Source organism: Cinclus cinclus, chromosome 1, assembly GCF_963662255.1.
Source record: "Cinclus cinclus chromosome 1, bCinCin1.1, whole genome shotgun sequence".
Lineage (NCBI taxonomy): Eukaryota > Metazoa > Chordata > Aves > Passeriformes > Cinclidae > Cinclus > Cinclus cinclus.
In genome coordinates this window covers 85,873,750-85,896,703 of record NC_085046.1, presented here as the reverse complement: position 1 = coordinate 85,896,703, position 22,954 = coordinate 85,873,750, and the positions used below count along the sequence as shown (strand labels likewise).

General features: G+C 38.6%; 1 protein-coding gene across 2 annotated transcripts in view; it reads right to left on the bottom strand.

Moving 5' to 3' along the window:
- Positions 1–22,954, bottom strand: part of FHOD3 (formin homology 2 domain containing 3) — a 366,909-nt gene that overhangs the window by 135,192 nt on the left and 208,763 nt on the right. For both annotated transcript variants that reach the window (XM_062512765.1, XM_062512850.1), the window contains exon 6: positions 10,493–10,587. In XM_062512765.1, the coding sequence (XP_062368749.1) occupies positions 10,493–10,587 (95 nt within the window). The remainder of the gene's footprint in view (positions 1–10,492; positions 10,588–22,954) is intronic.

Sequence of the window (22,954 nt, the reverse complement as noted above, 5' to 3'; positions counted from 1 at the left end):
ATTTATTTAATATATTTTTAATATGTTTACTATCTTCAGGAAAACACCATGAACTCAAACACAGACCCCAGGGATTAACAGTTTTGAGGCAACTCCATACATTAATAGCTGTGGGAGTCTCTTGTCCCACTTTTCTACATGAAAGTCTGTGTCATATGCAAAGCTTAATAGGGATGCTGAAGCATTCAAACTGCAAGTTAGAGAAGTGTTACATTTCCCTCCAAAATCATAACAATAACATGCTTAGACAACCACACTGATATTTAAAGTGCAGTGGAGAAAAATGGCTTCTGAGAGGTTGCTTTAATTTTATTATTGAGCTAAAGAAGGAAGCAGTTACACGCTGCTGGAAATGAAAAAGATAAAACATGCATTTACTACAGTTGTGTCTCTTCTAATAAGAAGAGGAAATTCAAAAATAAAAGGGACCAATCTACAAAAATTCCATGCTGGCTGAGGTATTAACAGTATTTTTTTATACTGAACATCACACTCTTGTTTTTTATTAATGTGGTCTTCAAAAAGGGAAAATTGTGGAGAGATAGAGGGGGGCAAACCAGGAAGAATCTGAACTCCTTGTTCAATTGCTGTGATCAAAGAGGGCCAGAATATGGGAAGAGAAGTACACAGCATGCCCAGATGAGGCTCATTTCATGGGAGCCAGATAGAAAACCTGCTGGTATGCTGAAATTATTCTGAAAAGTCTTTATATGGCATAAACTCCTAGAGGACTGTGGAGAGAAGAAAAAAAAAAAAAAGAAAGGAAGAAAGAACCCGCCTTTTGATCTTGATCTTATGAAAAGTAATTGAGGTCCATATATCTTACCACGCCTCTTCCTTTCTAAGGACAAGTCCTGTAACAGAGAAGACCAAAATAATAAAATCTGTGAGGTAACCACGATGAGTCCTGGGCAATAACCTGGTCAGGGGCCTGAGCTGATTGCAACTCAGAGGTTCCTTGGATGCAATACATGCTGAATATATAGCCATCATGTGTGTTTTGGTAGTTTACATTTTTGATACAGCATATTTTTTCTGTTATCCGAGTAAATATATAGCTAGTAGCTGCTGCTTTAAAGAACAACTATATCTAAATGAAAAAATGACAAACATTTTTTGAGTGATGCCAAAAGAACAGATATGGTAACAATTAGTATTAGGTTCAACTTTTACCTACCTATCTGTCTTCACATATAATCTGTCCTTCTACTCCCTTATATTTTTCCTCCAGGGCTCTAAAATCCAAATACCAATTTTCCAGATGAGGGACCAAGGCAAAAATGGATTTAAGAACTGGTTCAAGAATGTGTCTGGAAGCTGGATTCAGCCTGGGTCTCCCAATGCAAAAATTCTCTCCCTAACTGGGCCATTCTTCCAGGTTAAGTTACAAGTAAAACACTGGTACATTAACTGCTGTGTTGGCTGAATGGTCTCGGATCTGGTTTACATGATGCTGCAAAAAATGTTGGATACTACCTTCTTTCCCACAGGCAGAATTCCACCACTGCACTATATATATGGGAATGAGGATATTTAAGAAGAAAATTAGGATGAATTTAAGAGGAAAAATAAAGGCAATGAAGTATACATTAATTCAGTTTCTGTTCAAAAAGAGGAAATTCAGGAAAATAACTGAAAGAGAAGATTAAGCAGCACAGTTTTGTAGTAAAAGATGGGTCCTATAAGCCTCATAGCAGCAGCTGTGGAGTACAGCAGATTTGAGTCATACTTTTAGAGGAGCAAGAGATCCTTGCACAGTCAAACATTTGAAGAGACTTTGTGTGGAATTTCTGCTACTTCCATGTAAACTTGCTTTGCATTTCTTCAAAATCCTGTAAAAAGAATCCACACCAATTGTGTGGCTCTCAGAAATCTTTAATAACAATTCAATAATCATCAAAATAGAGGTGAGAGGAAGAAGTAACTTGGTAACAAAGTTACAAAGTTTACTACAAACAGTTTGAGAAATTGAGTGATTAACAAAAAAACATCCTACCCACATCGTATGAATTAACTGAACTCTGCTTGTCACAGAATAGATATCATAGTGTATTGACATAAATAGGTAAATGAGCCCAAAGCTCCAGTAAAATAAGGGAATACCTGCATTCTTCAAATCTGATGGAGTAAGTACACATTAACTTTAATGCCCTTTCTTTAAGTCAAAAAATCTCAGAATGTTAACACCTACTCAAGAATGCAAAAGGTTGGCCACCTCCTTTCTCCTACAGGAGTGCAGGAGTCTTCTCAGCCCCACCACTGCAACCCTCCAACCCCATATGGTGCTTTCTGCTGACAGAATAACCAAAAGCTCTGCCTGAAATTCAAGACACCTAACTAAGCCTCAGGAGATCTGGATGCCAGGTTTGTTTCTTATACTGCTCTCACCACACAGCTCAGATGAGGTACTGGTACTTTGTTGAATATCCATTCACTATGATGCATTTTCACAGAACCACAGACTCACAGAATAGTCTGAACTGGAAGGGACCCACCAGGATCATTAAGTCCAACTCTAAAATGAACAGCCCTTTCAGGGATGGATCCCTCAATGTTGGTGCTATTAGAACTGCGCTGCAACCAACCGAACCAATCTCAGGGCATTTTCTTATGTTTTCACAGTGACCTATCTCCTGTACCACACATGCTACTGACATGGTCCTGTCAGTGAAGGCAAGAAAGAATGACTGAGCACAGAGGGTATTTGACAGTATTACAGGACATTTTGCAAATGCTTATTTTAACCATTAAATAGATTAAGAAAACTGTACCACTTGACCTTCACTAAAGGTCTGAGCTAATAAACTTGAGTTTGGTGATATTTCAACGACTGTGCAGCAGAAGAGTTTCCCTGCTTCTCCAGCAAAACTTTATAATACCCACATGCCTTCTCCCAAGCACCACAGCCATTGTCAAGAAACATTCACATAAGAGCAACAAGACCAGAAAATGGGCAACTCTGGAAACTGAAGCATTATGCACCAGAGTTCATGAAACAGTGTTCCAAGAAAAGGGGCATATGCAACTGCTAATTTAAATTTTAATACACTCCTGAAAATGCAGCTTCTTAAACTCCTGAGGTAGGACTATTGATATTTCTACCCTGCAAAATGATAGCACAACTGTCCCAAAAGGTTTGGCATCATGATGACAAGGTACTTTAGCCTGACCAAGTTGATTTCTGCATTTAGATATGCATAGAAATCTCATGTGTATACTATAACATAAGTCTGCATTATAACTAGTGTCTTTTTATCCTTAAATAAACTCTCATAACTCTCATATTTCTTCATTCTGTTTCCCCTGACAACTTTTTTTTTTTTTTTTTTAATTTGTTCAGACAATTTGTTTTATTGTCAAAGACATTTTCCACTGGTAGCTTCAAGCATGCTGGATAAAGTAGGCTCCATGTCCTTTAATAATAGTCCTCAATACCAACTTTCCAATTGCACCTTCTCCTTTCACAGCAATGCCGGACATAATGCTTGTTAGAAAACACTAGGACCTAATAGCAGATAAAGATATTAATATAATATATATTAATAACCTGTATTAATTCATTAATCTATTATCTAATTAATATATATATATTAATAGGTAGGGCATGAAGCACAGCACTTTGCTCAGAAATGTGAATGGTAATAGGCCTGTGACACTGAACTACTGTAGTGAGGGAGATCAAGGCAATTCTAAAAGCTAGCACTGACTTTGGGGTTGTTTTTCAGTTTCCCCCCCACCTAATAGTAGTATAACTCTTGCTTTTTTCTCTCTTTGCCTTTCCTTCACAACAAGAAATCTGTACATCTGCATAGATGCATGGTATTTTCTGGGAATAGCTGGACATATTTCACTCATCTCTAACCCAACACTTTCTTAAACAATTTTGAACAGATGAGACTGAGTGAAAATTGGGTCTGAGCATTTGCCACGCTGTTGGCAGTTAATCATTACATTTTCTCATTCCCCACTTCAAACGAGTTGAAATCAGATCTCTGATGTCTTGTGAGGGAAATGTGTGTTTTCTAATATCTCCTTAATCTACAAGAGTTCATTTTGAACACAGAAAAATGTGTATTCATCCCTTCAAAATACTAAGAAATGAATGCAACAGACAGAGTTACAGGAACAGTTAGTGCTGCAGAGCTCAACTACTTTTATGTTTGATGGAAGGACTTTGAAATCTACCTACAAATATGTTTGGTAAAGAGCAGCAGCACTCACAGTCTGTCTGCTGAGCTGGAAAGACCAAAGCAAGTGCTTAACACAGTCTGTGCTGGCTAGTGTATCCTATTCCAAGTTTATTGCAACATCCTGATCCTTATCTTCAAAGCACTAATTAAATACAATTCAAAATAAACTCAGTTCATGCACCAGTGCTGATCCAGTTTCTGAGTGAAAGAGGAGGAAAGCTCTCTGGCGGCCAGGGTGAGCATCGGCTCAAGACCTCGGCAGGTAGGAAATAGGAAAGTTCCTGTAAAGCCAGGATCTCATTTCTCCCTCCCATAGCCATTTTCATAACAACACTTCAGCAGCCAAATGCACAGCAGATTAACTACTAGAGGCAGCTGCTAAGCTGAGATGAATGTAGAGTTGCAGTGAACTCAAAGCAGTTGTACCTGTTCACCACAGCCCAAGACCTCGAGTGCAGGGCAGCCCATGGGTGAGACTGCAATAATTTTAGGCTTTGAGGGGAGATCTCAGTATTGCTCTGAACCTGTGCAGGAAGCAAAGGAGACAGAAAGCCTGTAAAACTGATACCCAGCTAACATTTCTACCCGGTCTAGGCCTGAAAACAGAACAAAACGAGAGGCTTGTCAGAGTTGTGGCTGGAGGTAAGAGAGCAATGATGCACTCTAAATAGCCTGTACTTCAGTTGTAGGGGGCATCTCATTTGTCAGAAGCTGCAGAAAGGTTTGTTAACCATCAGGAGAGGAGATTGGGAAGAAAACATGTAAAATTGATCACAGCAGGTTCCAAAGCTGTGTGATTTCTTTCCTGGATTCTTAATTCTTTTAGCTAGCCAGAGTTCCTAGATCACCTTCCACATTGAGAATAAAGCATGGGACAGTTCTACAGCACAATCTCCTGCTCACAAAGATCAGGCATTTGAATAGACCATCTATACACACAATTATTTTTCAAAATATATGGCCAGAAAATTGAGTGAGATCCAAATACATTTTCCAAGATTCTCAACAAAAGCACAAATCATTCAGACTGGCTGTGACTTCATTCAATGTGCCTTGGGGTTTGGTACTACTAATACTACTATTTTGATTGTATTAATTTAATATCTGTTAAGCCCCTTAGAATTGTAACCTACAAACCAATTTTTGATATTTATTTGGAGACCCACTTTAAAATCCAGTTGCATAAGACTGGGTGAGAAATTTCTTGAGGAAAAGATCAAATATTCTCAACTTTACTTATGTCTTCAGTGCAGCACAGATATAAATGACTTGTGGAGACTAATTTAGTCAAGCTTTTCAACTGAATATTTACCTCCATATACCTGAAGTGACTCATTTGTAAAAAAAAAAAACAAAACTAAAAATTAGAGTTTTTTGTGAATAAGAATATTATTTCTCTCAAAATTCTCCTGAAATGACTACCAACCATGTGCATGCTTTAACCTGCCATGGCACCATGTAGAACAAGCAGCCCCTAATGGATTTGTTTGAAGCCAAGTTGATGGGGCCCTGAGAGGGAAGGTGTCCCTGCACATGGCAGGGGGAGCCTGGAACTAAATGATCTTATGAACCCTCCCAATGCAAACCAATTCCATGGTTCTGTGATTCTATGACTTCCCTTGTGCAATCAACAAGTTTACTCACTAAACTACATTGTTCTATCTGAATGTGCTGTTTTTCCTTTTGCTTCGAAATAAGGTATTTTTTCAGTTCTTTCTGACAGAATTACATTTTTAAACATGAGAGAGTCATTTCTTCAATACCAAAGGAAGCAAAAGATTCACACAAGGCACAGGGAAAAACTTGATAGTTAAGGTTTTTAGTTAACTTTGCAATCTAGGACTCAGACAGAAGCAAAGTAGGAAAAAAATTAAAACAAGATGTGAGATAGGAATCTTTAATCAACCTTGTTGTATCAGCCTGGGCCCAGCATTCCACCCTGTCTTCTGAGGTTACCCAGCACCACTTTGAAAATGGATTATTTTCCACTGAAAACAATGCCAAAAAGGGGCTTTAGCTCCCCTGGGGGAAATTAGAACAGCCTGGATCATCAAATGGGAAAAAATAATCATTATCAGGAGCAGTCAGAAACAGAGGGAAAGAAAAGGTGAAACTAGACTCAGATTTTGGACCACTTTCTGCCTTAGAAGTGGCTTTGAAAACCAAGATGGATTGGCAAAAGCTTGTGGGTTTGTGATGCAAAGAAACATTTGTTTCTCCACATATAGACTCCCTATCTTTTTTCCAAGATGTTTGGTCCAGAAATGCACTTTTTGTAAATAGTCAATAGCTAATCCTGGAGAACTTAAAAGCACTGATACATTAAAAGTATTGTACACTTTCTTTTACTAGGTCAGAGGAATTGCCAACATATATGAAAGTTTTTATGTGTGTGTGTATATATATATATTTTATATATATATATATATATATATCCTACATGCCTACAGCTGAGAAATACATTCTAAGGACTTAATAAGGCTTAATACATACATGTCTTTAACCTGGTGTCCCTTCTTTTGGGTAAGAGAAATTTTCCAAGAGCTATCACCATTTACCTGCTGGTAATCCACCAAAGAGCTCCACAGCATAAACAAGTGCCTCAGGTCCATTTACAATCAGCCTAAATATATTTGCAATACAAGAACAAAACAATTCCAGCTGCAGGAGCAGTAATGCATAGGTGGCAGAAATATTGAGAAAGTGGTGAAATACCATCTCCCAGACAGAGTGAAGCTGAAACTCAAGTGCTACAGCATGTGTCCAGTTAAGACATCATCCTTGAGAGGTCAGTGTAAAAAACCACTGTTAACTAACATTCAATTGACGTCTAGTTTTGTCTTCTAAGAACCAAACTCTCCTGCACGAATGTCCCATGCTAGCACCAAAAGCTAAAAGAAAACTTGGTTGACACTGATATTTCCTATTTACATAATTAATATATAAGCTTATATAAGATGGTTAGAGTCTTGTCCCTGCTATAGCCCTCTTTTGCATGCTTCCAGCAGTTCAACGCTGACCTCAGTTATGTATTAAAGCTATCTGGAAGCCAACAGCATGTAACCATACACCCATAATTGAGTACATACTTGAATGCTTTGTCGAACAGAGAACCACTGATGAATTGCTGCCCATATAACTAATGATGAGATAGCAGTTATGTACATTTACATTGGGATTATGCTGCCAATGTCCTATGCCAGGGATTTATCAGCCACTGATAACTGGAAAGCAGTCTACAGGCTCTGCGAGAGCCCTCTGCCAGACACTGGTGTGGTCACTTACGGTAGGACACATCTTGTGAAGGACCAGCAGTGGGCCTAAGAGTCTGGAATGTGCCGATAATGCTCTTATCTCCACATAATATCATGAAAGAATGGTACTGCTACCATCATACTTCCCACCCAGTGTCTATATAATACCAATCTGCAACAGAAAGTTCCTTCTGTGCCATAGCAAACAAGTCAGCTAAGATTAAGTTTCTTCCTGCTTTTCAGTTCTTCACCCTGACATAGTTGGTGCCTCTGAACTGGTACAATGACAACAGTGCCAGTGCACTGGAATGCCAACTGCCTCCTTAATAATTTCAGTCAGAGCAAACTTAGATAACAGCACTAAAATTATCAACATCTTCTGATAATCCATCAATACAAGCATTCAGTGATACTCAGAGGGGTAAAACTGCAGCAGAATTAGCAACAGTATGGAATACAATGGCAACAATCTGGGAAGGCTTTCAGTAAATTGCTTATAGTCCTTCTTTCACAATCATTTAAACTTTTATTTTCCATGTCTTTCCACCATCACTATACAGAACTATTGCTAGGTGCATAAAGTGATCTTGGAGCTGGGTACCAAAATCACAGCTGTTGCAGTGCTGAGCATGCCAGCCCCTAAAGTGCTCTACTGAACCTGTGTGATGCAACAATCCACTGCTCAAAGTGAGCAAGGGTGACAGAGCCACGAGCCCCTTGCAAAGAAAGCAGAGAAAGCAACAGTGAAGGGGGAAAACCACTACAGATTTTGATAAAAACAATAAAAAAAAATCTGTGGAACAGATTCGACGACCTCCACTGCTAAGTATATTAAACCCAGTCAGAGCTTTTGGGAAGGCAAGAAACCATGTGTCACAGCTGTGGCAACTGAATAACTATATTCTTCCTGCATCCTATTAGAGGGATTTGTCCCAAGACTTAATTGGCAGTTTCACTATTCCTTTTTTGCTCAGCAGTGTTAACATATTTTTCATCATATTTGCTAAGGAAAAGGCACTAGCATAGCAGGGCTGAAAATCAGACTGTAGGTGCATTGCAGATTCCAGGGCTTCATTTTTCACAGAAAGGCAAAACCACCTTTAAGTGAATAAAGCAGCTGTCCCACCACACTGACAGTATGCCTGCCATACCTTCGGTTAACTTCTGGCACACAGACAGGGACTTAGATCTCCTCCAAGACAGTCGAAGAATAATGAAAAAGCAACTCTGATGCTACCTGAAACCAAACTATTCAAAGCACATTGCCTGCATTCCTCAGCTGCGGGCACTGAGCCAGGACATGGAGATAATCATTCAGGCTGGCCATGGGGGAGGGAGAAAGGAGCTTAAAGACCCAAAAGCTGAAGTAGTCAGAGCAAGAAAATCTAGAAAGAAATTAATCTGCTAGGTAGCAATACAGTCATGTTTTCTCTGCCCTTCCACTCCCATTATGTGCTTTAGAGAATTAAAACAGTCACAGACGTGGCAGTATTTTTGTTCCTTCTTTGCTTTTTTATCTGTTCCATAGAAAATCAGGATCTATATGAAGCAAATGGTTTCTCTCTCATCTTGCACTGCTTTTCCACTGTTTTAAATCCCCTGTTTCAAAAGGATAAATGGCCCAGTGCAATGCCCAGACAACAGTGGAACATTGTATACTGGGGAAAAGTTTATTTTTTCCCAATCATGAAGCCTGCCTTTTGAGCCTAAGATTTGATAACCATGATTAACTTACTTTTACTTATCTACCAATATAGGTATGTCAACCTAAGATAAGTCAGTTCTTTCAATACTGCAGCATCTGTTCTTTGACTTGACAATCTGCTGCAGCAGTGAAGTTTGAACACTGTAGAAAAATGTTCTAGTTAAAAAAGGACCTGTCCTGGGGGTCACTGGAACATTGAAGTATTTTTTTATCTTGTGTTGCAAGAGCTCTCAGAGGAAAATGGGAGAGCAGCAGCCTCTCTATGTCACTACAGAACCCAACAGCAACTTTCTGTGTCTCAAACACGTGAAAAATTCCTGGAAATTCTTAGTAACTATAACTATGGATTCAACTACACCAATTACAGCAACTTTTGAGTTGTAAACAAAAACTACCATATTCTGTTCCAGCTATTGTGTCATACATGTCTATCTATGTACAGGTCTGCATGGTAAGTAAGAGCAGCAGCAGCCCCTGGCAGGCCTTAACAAGCACCCTAAAGCTTGTTAAGAGAGAGAACAGCCTGGAGAAGGGTGTGTTTGTGGGTTTACCTATCCTGTGGCAGGTCAGGATGGCAGGTCAGTAGAATCTGTGCTCTGATTTTCAAATTCCAGCAAAGATGGCCTTAAAGGTAGACTGTGCACTATATAAATCACTACTCCACTGGAGAAGACCTACCCAAGCCCCTGTATTCCAGCTTTCAGCTTTTGTCTTAATATGTAGGGACCAACAAAGAATACCCTGCAGGCAGGTACCAGACTTTGCCTTCTGGGGCTCTCCAGGCAAAAGAAGACTTCACATTAGGAAGCATTTCTTTACTGAGAGGGTGAACAAACACTGGAAGAGGCTTACTGGAGAGGTGGGCAAGTCCCAAACCTGTCAGTGTTTCAGAAGTATTTGAACAACTGAAATAGTGTCAGGAATTTGGTCTAGATGATTGCTGTAGGTAACTTCCAGTTGAACTTGTGTATTCTAGTTTAAGAAGAAGGTTACTCTGAACTGTCCTCCCCCAGTGCTCAGCAGAGCTGAGCAGTGTAGAATGGTGAGTGAAGTGATTCCACAGAATGCCTTGGGAACTGCAAGTACAAACCAAAAAATTTTCTCCATGGTCAAGTGCACTGGTAGCACAGACAGTAATGAGGGCATCTTTGCTTTTAAGAGCAGAGTATAAAAACAGTAGAAAAGAAGTAACAGCTCAGTGTGACCTGGTTTCCATGAAGAATATTATGGAATATTTTAGAACCTAACACACAGTCTGTTTATACCCTAACAGCATAAAATAAATAAAATACATTTAAAAAACACCAAAACCATAAAAAAATGAGAATTTTTGAGAGTCCTACCTTTGAGCCAATAAGTGTGTAGAGCCATTGGATGGTTTCATTATGATTTATCACTCCATTCATGCCATCGACATAAAGCATTATCTGGCCCAAAGCTATTGCAAAGAAAAGAGAGAAAAATATAATCAGACCTGGTGAACACTTTTTATTATTCTAAGCATTGCTGATAATTTTCTCTAAGCAAGGTTTACCAGAGAGGTGGGGAATGCAACTAATGAAAGATACATTGGGCAAGATTGTGCTGGATGAAATCCCGGGAAACTGCACTAACTCTACTGACTTAATCTGAAAATATAAGTGTGAATTTCATCCAGAGACAAGCCCAAACACTTGTTCCTTGCTAGAAGAGGCCATATTTTATGCTCTCAAAATCTGCAAAGAGTACTCTACACACTGCTTACTGACACAATGGTTCCTTCAGCTACAGCGCTTTATATATTGTGAGCCAAGACTTTCACCATTTGTTTCAGCACCATATATATTGTTTGGAATTAGTATATTTGGATTGACAGTTTCAGTGAATTCAAGTGATATGAAATTAAAGCTGGGCAATTAACATCAATAAGGACATCAACTATTCACTACTACACAGTGCTCTCTTGAAAACAATTTTACATTTTAGTGAGAAAACACAAAAATCAAAGCATGGTTAAAATAAAGAAGCATATTTACTAATTTATCCTAAAGCTTTATTTACATCAGCATTACAAAATATACTAGTAAAATACTTTGTAACAGTAACTCCATAGTTTGCAAACCTGGTAGCATGAAACTTTTGAGAGACAACAGCTATTAAACCTCTTCTGACTGATAAGGACAGACATTTTTGTAAGGATTATGAAAAGTGAATTAGTACAATTCATCTATCATCTTCAAAAGTTTCCACTGTTAGATCTTCAGCTTTATAGCAGGAGATCAAAGCACAGTGGGATGAAAAAGAAATCACTGATGTAACACCTTTTAGCACAGGCTGTTGGCATAACAACTCAATTATTTAATGCACAGCCTGATGAGCCCCTAGTACACCACTTTATGGGGGAAGAAAGGAAAAAAAAAACACCCACAGGGTGAGGAAAATTATGACACTATTAATCTTCCAAACACATTCTGAATATTTGCTAACTTTTGCACAGGTTGTGCACAGTGCAATGTTGTCTACCTTGAGGGCAGATTTTCAAAGACATGAATGCTAGGCAAGCACTTAGGTACCTCTATAGCCAAATAACTAACAGTACTTTTTACACTATGTCCTCACTTTTCCTTTGGTCCAGTTGGTCAATTTACAGCTAAAAACCTGAGGTACTATTTTTACATAGTTATATTATTTATCTAATCTGTCACACTAAGCTAGAAGGAAAGCCACACTCAATGAATACCACACAATCAACGAAGACAGAAAAAGCAAGCAAGAGAGCTCTGGGCCAGAGATAACACATCTCTTAGGCAGGCAATGCCACTGGGGTATGCCAGGCACTCTCTGCTCCTCCTCTCCAGGAATCAGTCACCACCCTCTGAAGAAATGTCTCTCAGGTGAATAAAATCCAGTAGGAAGGACACAGGCCCAAGTCTTATGGTAAAATAAAAAGTGTAAGTCAGCCAGTAAAAAGAGATATGAATTACACTGCTGGAACAAATGGCTGCTTTGAAGCATTTCATTGCAGGTAGAGGAAATGCTACTATCCCAGCAGTAATCAGAGAAAGTTCTTAATTCTTGTTTTTACTTCCTTTCAGTGCTAAAATATTTGGCACTGGATCAGAATGCGATCCAGTCATGATAAGGTCAACAAACCCGTATTTTCCCCCTTGCAAACTCTTTGATTGGGGGTGAAGGGCTTTAATTTGAATTTGAAACAAATGTGAAACAAATTTTACTCTTGGACATGTTTTCCAAACTAATATAGAAATCAAAGACAGCAAAATTTGCTTTAAAAAACATGTACACAATACAAAACTACTCCATTGCTTATACTTAAGACTAATTAGACAGGATGCCTAAGTGAGATCTGGCATGCATTTGTTTTCAGCCTTTTAGATGTGACTCTTCATAACAGCAATATGTTAAGGCAATTTAGTAGACCTTAGAAAGAAGCAAAAAACAGATTCTGGAAAACACAAGAACAAAGAAACACAAGAAAAAAAACACTCTTATTGCTGCTTGAACTAGTGGCCAGTAAGTTTCACAGGGCAAGGAATTACAAACAATGCCATGAAATGACCAAGACGAAAACAGTTATGTGTCCACATCCAAGTCACATCTCCAGTAGTTATCTGCCACACATGAAGCTTCCAGCTGCTGCCAGACCTTGGTGTGGACCTCCATACTGCTATTTCCTGTCTTCAGGAGTCAGACAAATGAGACAAGATGCATATGGTTGAGGAAAAATCTGTTTTCATTAAAAGGTAGAGTAACATAGGGAGAATCTGTATACTTTTGTCCAAAGCTGAAGCCCCATAAATCCTTAGGAAAAGAAGGCCACAAGAAGACCTACAAGAAGAAGAATGATGGTTTTCATACCCCATCAAGTGTCTGTGTTGAGGAAGAAAAGGTATTTCCTTTACCATAACCACACCACACAGCCAAAAAGGAAGACACCACCCAAACAACAGTGTAGGGGCAGGCTGGTGGACTTGAGGTCCTTGGGCCCTCCCAGGCCTTTGGGCTGGCTGAGTAAGACAGCAGACAGCAGTTTGGCACTAAATGAAGACTTACAGAGGGCATTTTACATTCTCTGAAGCTCTTCTACCCAACTGCTATCTCAAGTGCCAGCCCATGACTGCACTCTGTGGAAATGGCAGTGGCTGAAGCGCCACCTCCACGCACCCAGCGTGCCCACACATCCAGCACCAACATCCAGGGCCCCACCGAGGGAGGGCAACCACATCTGCAAGGCAGGTCGGAAGGCCAGTCTAGTTCAAAATAATTAAAATCCGCATTTGTGCGTGCCTTTAACCAAACTCTTTTTTCTCTTTACCCAAAAATGAGGAGGCTATTTAATCCATTTAATCCCATCCCTCAGCTAACTGGAATTCTTCTTGGAAGTATATCAACAACCTACTTGTATTAGGAAAGTTTACTATTGTGTAACAAGGGGCTGGGAGAGGGGAGTTTAAATATGAAGCAGACCTAATTTGGAATTTCTTTGTTCCCGCTACCCTTGTCAAACCCTTAATCTTATGTGAAAGTAGTGTGTGTCTTTACCCATAGCTATTTTCAAGTAGAAAATTGCTGGATTTCTTAGGAAAGGTTTAGGCCAGGAAAGGATAGACCAGCCAGAAAGCTCAGAGATTTCTGTGAAGTAAGAGGTTTAAGTAAGTCTCTAAAAGCTTGCCAGTATTGGCACTGATACTATCCTGGGATATAAAGTTAACAGGACCAAAGAGGAAAAGCTCTAGCACAAAACATCATGACAATGAACACCACTTAAAGTCAATTTTTCCCACCCAGACTGGAAAAAGTTTCAAAGCTGTTCCTCTGTTCCTTGCCCATGCATGCACCTGCTTCTCTAGTCTGCTCTGCTTCCATTTTACCACAAGACTGACTTAGAGAAAACAAAGTCACTGAATGAGCAGAAAACCTATTTTCTTACAATTTCCAATGAGTCAAACCCCTACTCATCATGCCAAGAATTACGGCAGGGGTGTATCTTTTCATTGCATTTGTTTCCATCAGAATAAGCAAATGTACAGTGTAAAGCAGGCCAAAGAAAGACCTTGTCACTGCAGGTTTCAGCTCCCAAGAAAGCTTCTGGCCCAAGTTCATCAGGCAGTTCATACCCAGCAGCTGTGGATCATGTCATGTGCTGTGTACAACTACAGACAAGTATGCAGAACAGACAGAATGGTGACAAAACTAATGGGGAAGAAGAACCGGCTGCTGAAATTCATCTTTTCATTGCTAGTTAAAGTATTATCTTCAATGAGAAATCGAGGGTCTGTGTGATTGCATTAATTCAATTTGAAATCTGATTGCTAGTTTGGGTATGATATCCTGGGCACCCAAAAGGCGTACTCCATCAAAGCAAACATTCTGATTAATAAAAGCTCTATGTCTCATGAGGGATCCCAGGGAGGAGATAATACAGTTAACTAACATACTACTACAAAGCACTAGGTGGTAATTCTGAAGTAAACAACCATACTTCAAACTTATTTCTTGGTGTTTCCTCATTAGAGAGAGGCAAGATGCCAGCAAACAAGCGGGACCATCTTGAACAGAAAATCTCCAACTCAGCTCAGACCCCATATGCTGGATGTCAGGAGCTGCTACATTTGCTTGTAGCACATTCCCGCCATGCTTGTATGCACACCCTCACATCAGGGCTTATTTTGTCTATAATATCCAAGAATATTTAATTTTCTTGATGAGAAATCATTATTCAATATAACTTCTGTGCCATCTAGCTACTTGAAAATTAGCAAAATCACAGCAGAGCTCCTTCTTCTAAGAGGTGACATCAGATAAAACAGATGACCTTTACTCTTCATTGCTCCTGAAAATGATCCTACAAAGCAACACTGTGGCAAACCTCATGAATCACACTCAGTCCACAGTGCTAGAACCACTTAAAATTTGTACATTTGGGTATTGGTTTTGTTTTTTTCCTCTGTTACTATTTGTATGGGCTGGTTCCAGCTTCAGTGAAGAATCTGCTATGTATAGATCAGCTATTCCCATTTCTTTACTATTGTTGCAGCTATATGCAATGTCATCTAGAATCTAAAAACTAAAAATTTTGCTCCTGGCCACACATGCATGAATATTTTGCTTCTTATCAAAGTTTTTTAAATCCCAACTATTTTCTTAATTTTGGATTTTTGTCCTCTGTTCATTTGTTCTTTCTGTTATTACACACATCATAAATGAAACAGGCTAAGGAATTAATTCTCAAAACTCCCATATGAACCATGGGCTGAAATTCTATTAAACAAGAACTGAACTATCTCAGAAAAATCACATTGCAGAACTAAAGCTATGAACCAAAGCTATAAACCCAGTTCTGAATAGATGTCAATCCATTAAGTTGCTATTATACTTCAGAAGTTCTTATGCTGGTCAACACTACTTTAAATTCTAATTTTTAGTTGTATGCACTTTGGGAGTGTCTGCAAACTAGTTTCAGGCCTAAAGTATTATTCAAAGTTCAAATATTTTGCAGAGATAGTACATTTCCAGATCAAATTTAATCATCATTTTTCCCTAGAAAAAGCTACAGAGACTACATAGAGACACCACAAGTCCATCACCACAGAAACATTCTACAGAGAAATTTTCTCCTCTCCATGTTTCTTTTGCTACCTTTTTCCTCTGGTGATTTTGCCTTTAAAACAGGACACAGCAAAGTCAAAGGGGATACAGCACCTTTAATTAGCTGACATGTTTCATCAAAAGCTGATCCTTTACACACACCATGAAACACCTCTGTGGTGCACAGTCCCCACCAGAGCCAAAGCAGCTCCTCTTCCAGTATTTCTTTTGTGCTATTTTAAAAAATTTACTTCGGTGCAAAGAAAGAATGGACTCTCACTTGACTCTGCCAGTAGTTAAACTACTAAAAGTCTTTTTACATGAACTAAAATCTGGTGCTTGTATATGCATTATAGATTTGCATGATTAGTCATAATTGTTTTAATCATTATTTTATGTTGCAGAACTCAAGATTTAAATCCACTATGTTCTAGCATGTTTTGCAAGATTAAAAACACAGCAATATAAAATAAACTGGGTACAGCTTATACAGCAATAGGTAAAAACATTTCCTCATGAAGAAGAAATATGTTAATAAAATACCTTATTAATAAGTGAGCAAATATAGCTAAGAACTGGACTACTATTTTGCAAGCTGACTAAAAGGGAGGGAGGGAGGGAGGGAAGGAAGGAAGGAAGGAAGGAAGGAAGGAAGGAAGGAAACAACAGGAGAAGGGAAAAAAAAGTCAGAAGAAAATAAAATGAAAGGTTGACTAGATGGTCTTTAAAGATGCTTATTCATCCTCAGTGCTTCATGATGCAAAACATATTTGGAAAAAGAGATGTGTGGTAGCCTGTAATTTAGTTGACATATATGTATATACAGAGCTGAATTAAGGCAGCTCCTTCTTAATTGAGTCAATAGTGGTTGTAACACTGATTAATGTTCATTTGATATATATACATATATATATATGAAGTTACATACAAACATTTGAAGTACAAATTAAGAATTGAGATTTTTCAGTTTTAAAGAATTTTCCAAGGAGGCTTCCCTATTGGCCCTCAGAATTTAAATTCTGAGGGAGCAGGACATGTTGAGATTGCCAGATGTTCTTGTGAAGGTGAGCTATTCTGCAAAAGCATCATAACAGAGCAGGACATTGCCCATGCAAATACTGAAGACTTATCTCCAATGGACTTACCTCATCTCCCAGCTATGGACTCTTGCACTGAGTACTGATGCTGCAGCCAGTGAGAAGTGGTTTGGCTTCAAGGCAGAAATTAGGATCTGTTTCAGGATTAGGTGTCTCTTCTTATCTTTAAATGTATTTTAAACTTTTAATACTGGATTTTTCATGCTAGAGTCTGCCTAGCTCAAACTGTTGTCAAACTAGGGAAATCCAGAGCAGGTTGTTCATGACTCTGTCCATCTGGGTGGTGGATATAGCTCCAGGTAGCTGCTCAGCCTCTCTGGACAACCTGTGCCAGTGCTCACCCCCACAGAATTTTTTAATTCATTTTTTAAGTTTAAATTAAATTTCCTGTATTTCAGCTACTGCCCATGGCAGCCCCCTTGTCCTTTTATTGTGCACCTCTGAAGCCTGGCTCTGGTTTTACTCTGCCAATCATATATTCAGTCCCTTTCATAACATTGGAATTCATTGAAATTTAATTAAACTGAATTTAAACTGACGATTAATACACAGTCAAGAAACAAAAACTACACAATAAGCTAGAAGTCTCAAAAAAAAAGTAACTTCAATTTAGGATTAAACTAGGGAAATTTAGTGAGCCTCACAAGTTAAGAAGTGATGCCTGAGCCCTTGTATTTGGGAGCTGATTGAGTAATTTAGTCTGGCAATGTGCTACATGTGATGGATTTCAAGGCCTTTCCCTCTCCATTAATCATCATGAACATAAGCCTTCTGTCTGTGTAAACAATACTAATCCTGACTTTGAAGGTACAAAGAGGGAAACACAAACCAACCTTTGCAGAATGGAAAAGATAATTTCTGCAGCTCCCTTTCTTGAGCTCCTCAGACACCTATTCACCTTGCACAAAGAAAGGTCCTGCAGGTGCAAGCTGTCTTTTATCAATCATTATCAATTACATACAGCACATCGGTTTGGAATGCCAGCATCTGGTTTACATGCTGAGAACCTAAGTCTTGAGAATGAACTCAGCTTTTGGACTGGGAAACACTGTAGATTAAGAAGTGGGTTCGGAATAAAATGCAACTAGGACTCAGTCTCAGCAAAAAACACAAGTTTGATTATTTTGATTGCTGGACTCTGTGTGTCGTTGCACCTGGGGCAAAGAAAAGTAAGAGGGAATACATGGATTTTTTTTTCCTATTATACATCAGAAGAATGTTAGCTGACTAAAAATAGGCTCTTTTGCCAATGACTGTGGAAAAAAAACACTGTCTTGGGGTTCCTGCCTTCTCAGGCAAGTAAAGAAGTGTAGCACAGCTGGGTTATTTAACAAATGGACTAGCACTAGAGCAGAAAAAGGACACATGGTAGGGTAAAAGTGTTCACATACCAAACATTTTTTAGTCATCAACAAACATCATCTCTGCTTAGCACAACTGTAAACTATCCAAAGCGAAACCTGTGGTTGTGAAGTGAGCAAGTGATAAATTCTCACTGACAACTTTTTTCTTTTTTCCCCTGTTTCTCATGGGGGGGGGGGGCAAAGAGCCACATTTCCTAATATAAAAACAAACAAGATTCCAAGGGAAGAAAAAGGGGGGAAATCAACAATCCCAAGCATTACTGTATTCTTCTTATTACAGGAATATCTTACTACATTTCCATAATTTAGTAATTTATAATATTCATATTTCCATACAATTCTGATTAGAGGAATATATTATCGTATTGCATTCTTCTTGTTAGAGGAATAGAAGAATAAAAAACAAGATAAACAACTGTGCCAGCTGGAATTTCAAACACTGCCCAGCTCCATCAGTACAGTCTTTGTAAAGCATAACACTGATCAATGATTTCTTGCTGTCATGCAGCAACAAGTTGATGCTACCACGAGAGCTAGCATTCCTCTAGATAGCAGTTCTTTGTTTTTTAAGCTCAACATCATTCTCTGAGGTCCAGCCCTGGGCAGGTAGCCATGGGCTCAGTCTGGCATCCTGGGATAACAGCGTTGCAACTAGTATGGTAGCTAAATACACTTACACCAGTGTTTGGCAGAGAGGCTTACAGAGAATTGCAATGATTTCCAGGGGAATGTAAATTTACCTCTGCTACTCCCATGCCAACAGCCAGTCTCAAAAATTCACGTACAGTGGCATTCACTCAATAAGCCTGGACCTCTAAAAGTAATACAAAGTGTATTTCTGAAGAACAGAAAAGCAGTGAAAGAAAGATGAATGAAAACTACTGAAAACACTAATCCTGCCATTGGTGTTTTACATCACTTCTCACAGAGGGTTTTGCAGGAAACAAAGCATGCCAAAAGTGACCCTCAGGAAGCCATCCAATTTTGAATTAAATTCAAACACTGTTTATTCTAGCCATTAGCATAAGGTATGTTCGGGGAGTACCAGGGAAGAGATACACCAAGAATAAAAATACAAATAAACTTCTCCAGCTATTTACTTCAACATAAAGCTCACATAGTTCCTTCACCTGGAGGTGTATTCCAAACACAGTTCCCTCTTCTTCCAACATGAGCTACCACATGTGAAAAGCACAATAAAGATTATTATAAGAAGCACTACAAAACACTTTAAGTAGAATCACTTTTGTCATTCCTTGTTGCTTAAGTGTAGTGCAACAGGTAGATGATTTTAGACAAGTCCAAAAGTACCTCTAAAGGGATACAATGGCTTTCATCATGCCAGCAGACAGGAATGCAACAAGCAAACACATAGCACACACACTATTAAGATCATTCCAGGGCACTTAAGTAGTGTTTGAAATGTTAGTGTCAAGAAAAAGTCAAAGAAGCTCTGCTTCTTAAAATTATGCTTTTTAATATAAACTCGAGATTTCTTCAATGCTTTTATCATTTTGAAATGAACTGATTTAAAGAGCACTGTAGAGCAACACCGAAAGTCATATTTTTCTTAACTGTATTCCAGACCATCTAAAATCCTTGAATAAAAGTTTCCTTCCCTGCTCAAGAAGGACTGACTCAAGGGCAGAAATCAGTAGGATAAATAAGAACTCACTATGCTTTAAATTCAGCACCTAAATTACAATTGTTCCTAAGCAAAACTGGGAGAAGAAAATGTCTGTTCAAAGCAAAGACAAGACTGGAAGTAAGGCTTTCTCACAGCATCCCAGCCTCCTCAGCACAATGTGTTGGCTGAAAATGAATCAAATCAAATGGCTTGAAAATAAAAGCTGTTTGAATCAAGATCTCTTTTATCTACTAAGAGATAGATCCTGACATCCAATAATTTTATGAAAAGGAATGCATCTGTCATTTTTTATTCATTTACCTGTCTTAAAACCAATAGTGAATGTATCTTTCTAATTTTCTTTACTGCAATTATACCATGACAGATGCTGAAACTAATTTCCTGATATACTTTTCAGATATTTATTGCTCTTCAGCATGCTCAGCCTGTCTCTAATGTTTCAGATAGGCTCCACCCTGCAGTAATGTGCATGTCATTGAAGAATTCACTTTCATCTCTTGAATTTATGCTTGTTAGGGCAAATTAATGAAAGACTTTATTCTTTAAGTACTGGCTAAACAAAGCCAAAGTCAGCACTAGAAAGTAAACCAATACAACACTTCATTAAATGTGCTTTTTATTTCTTTTTGTTTCAAGTATGTCTGCTGCTATGTGAAATTTAGGGTTATAGAGTCTCCTTTCTAATCTCACAGTAAAGAATGTACTCAAGTCACAAGTTCATATGTCCCATTTGAAGTGGACTTCCCTTGAGAAAGGTGCAGGGAAGAGACATAATTACAAATCCCTTTAAGTAATTTGTACTTAAAGTGTAGAAGAGCTCACACTCTTCCAAAATATTGACCGAAAATGCTGTTTTGTGTCTGCTCATTCATCTCAGATAATGAGCAAAGATTCCTTCCAAATTAACTGTAATTCTCTTCTAATCCCTCTATTCTCTCCTCCCCCCCCACTTCAGCACAGTGATATTGAGAATCCCTTTGAATTCTGAATCCCACCTTATTACACCAATTCTTAAAGAGAAACATAATGAAATCATCAGTGTCATGCTCAGACTTTTCTCCTCTCTGACTCAACAGGTGGACAGGTAAGCACAATGCACACCAGTCCTTTATTTTTCGCCTTCTCAAAATTCGCAGTTGACATTTATAAAAAAAAATTAAAATTCTAACTTCTGATTGACAGAAAGAATAGAGAATCTCTGCTTTTAACTTTATTTCCTTAGGATATAAAAACACTAATAAAATGGATTCAAGAAGAAAGAGAAAATATTTGGGGGCATAAGCTACTTTTGACCAAAGAATGTAAGGTCTGTCACTGGTAACCAGTTGTTATCTATGTGGTGGGAGGGAGAGACAGCCATGAAATGGCTGAATATGATGATGAAGGTGGTGGCTTTCTTCAGGTTTGACCTTCTACATTTCTTATTTATCAGTAACCCAGTAAATAAGAAATGCAGCTGAACAATCATATTTTATTTATAAAGAATGCTTTGGGTGGTTTTATTCCTTTTGCTAATTATTCTGTGATTCAGTGACCACAGCATTATTGGTAATCCTCATATGAACCAAGCATGTTTCTATGACTGTATTATTGGTCAGCACCCCCTATGTAGGAGTTACATAGGACTGTATGGTTATAGGATCCCAGGATAACAACACTGAAGAAGATGGTGCAGAGACAATTTGGAGACAGGAGTGTTTGACAGCTCTTTGTGTTAGTTTGGAGCAAGGTTGCTGAGCTCTGCTCTATGAGCAATAACATCAGGCTCCACATGGAAGCAACTAAATTACTTCCAGACCCAAACTAGTCCTGGAAGTATCACGGACACTTCTGCACAGCACTTCTCCAGTAAGTGATGTGGACTGAACCCAAACCATCTGTGCATAACTGGTATGGAAGGCTATGCATCTATGGAATAATTAGTCCACAAAGGAGACAAATCCCTCTTGGGCAATTACCTGTTTCTGGGTACTTAGAAAGAAGTTAAAAGAACATTAGGTATACAAAATTCAAGCACTTTAAACTTCAAGAAATGCTAGAGTTAAGATTCCTGCAGAAAACTTTGTTCAGCCTAGTCGGTTCACAAACTTAACTATGTCAAAATCAATTTCAAGAAACATTATTCCTGAGCTGTGGAATACTTCCTCATTCAAAGCAAGTGCTGGAAAGTACTGTCTAGAAAACACTTTCTCACTGTGTGGTCCTAGGAATTTTTTAGTGCAAACCTGCTGTGAAGACAGAATATTTCATTTCCTGCAGGATGATGTTCATCAATACAGTGAGTGCATCATGGTTCTGAATACTTTTTCTGCATAGCACATTGTCGAGGAAAAGAAACTATTCTGCTCTGCAGAGAAGTTGGGGCTTCCACTAACTCTGGATGTCACATCTGAGACACCTGATAATCTGATTTGCATTTGAGAATATCTTTCGGTATAAGAGTACTTCGAGTTTAGGTTCAGCTCTGCAGTAAGCTCTCAGATTGGTCCCCCAGAAAACAATAAACACACCTTGACAGGGAGCATAATGCTACTTTCTGACAAGTTGAACTAAAATTATTTGCCTAGCAAGTACAATACATATTATCACTGTGGCAGAGGTTCAGTTAAAACCTCTCTTCCCCCTGTGTCAGGAACCTTAAAATGTGTAGCACCACCATCCCTTTTCTCTTGAACTTTGTGGACTGCAGCCTTATTTCCAATGTCTGGAAAACTTGGCTTTATAAACATTCTAGTCCTTTAACAGTTGGACTCAATGATCCTTGTAGGTCCCTTCCAACTCAGAATATTCTGTGTGATCTGCTTTTTTTGTTAGATTGGTTTGTTTTGGTTCTGAGGTAAAAAAAAAAGAAAAAAAAAGGTGTGTGTAAAAGAATCTCTCATCATGCTAATCATGCATAAGTGGAATGAAACTGTGAGGCTCATCACACTGGGTTTTGCTATTTAATTTAACAGAACAAATACTTCTCCCATTAACTTCTTACAGAAACCCTAAAGCAACAAACAAATCTACGTGCTATCTCTGGTTTATGACAGAAGCCACACTGGCAGAAGTTGCTTCACCAGATATGATTTTAAAAGTTCAGGACATCATTGCAACAATAGTTGG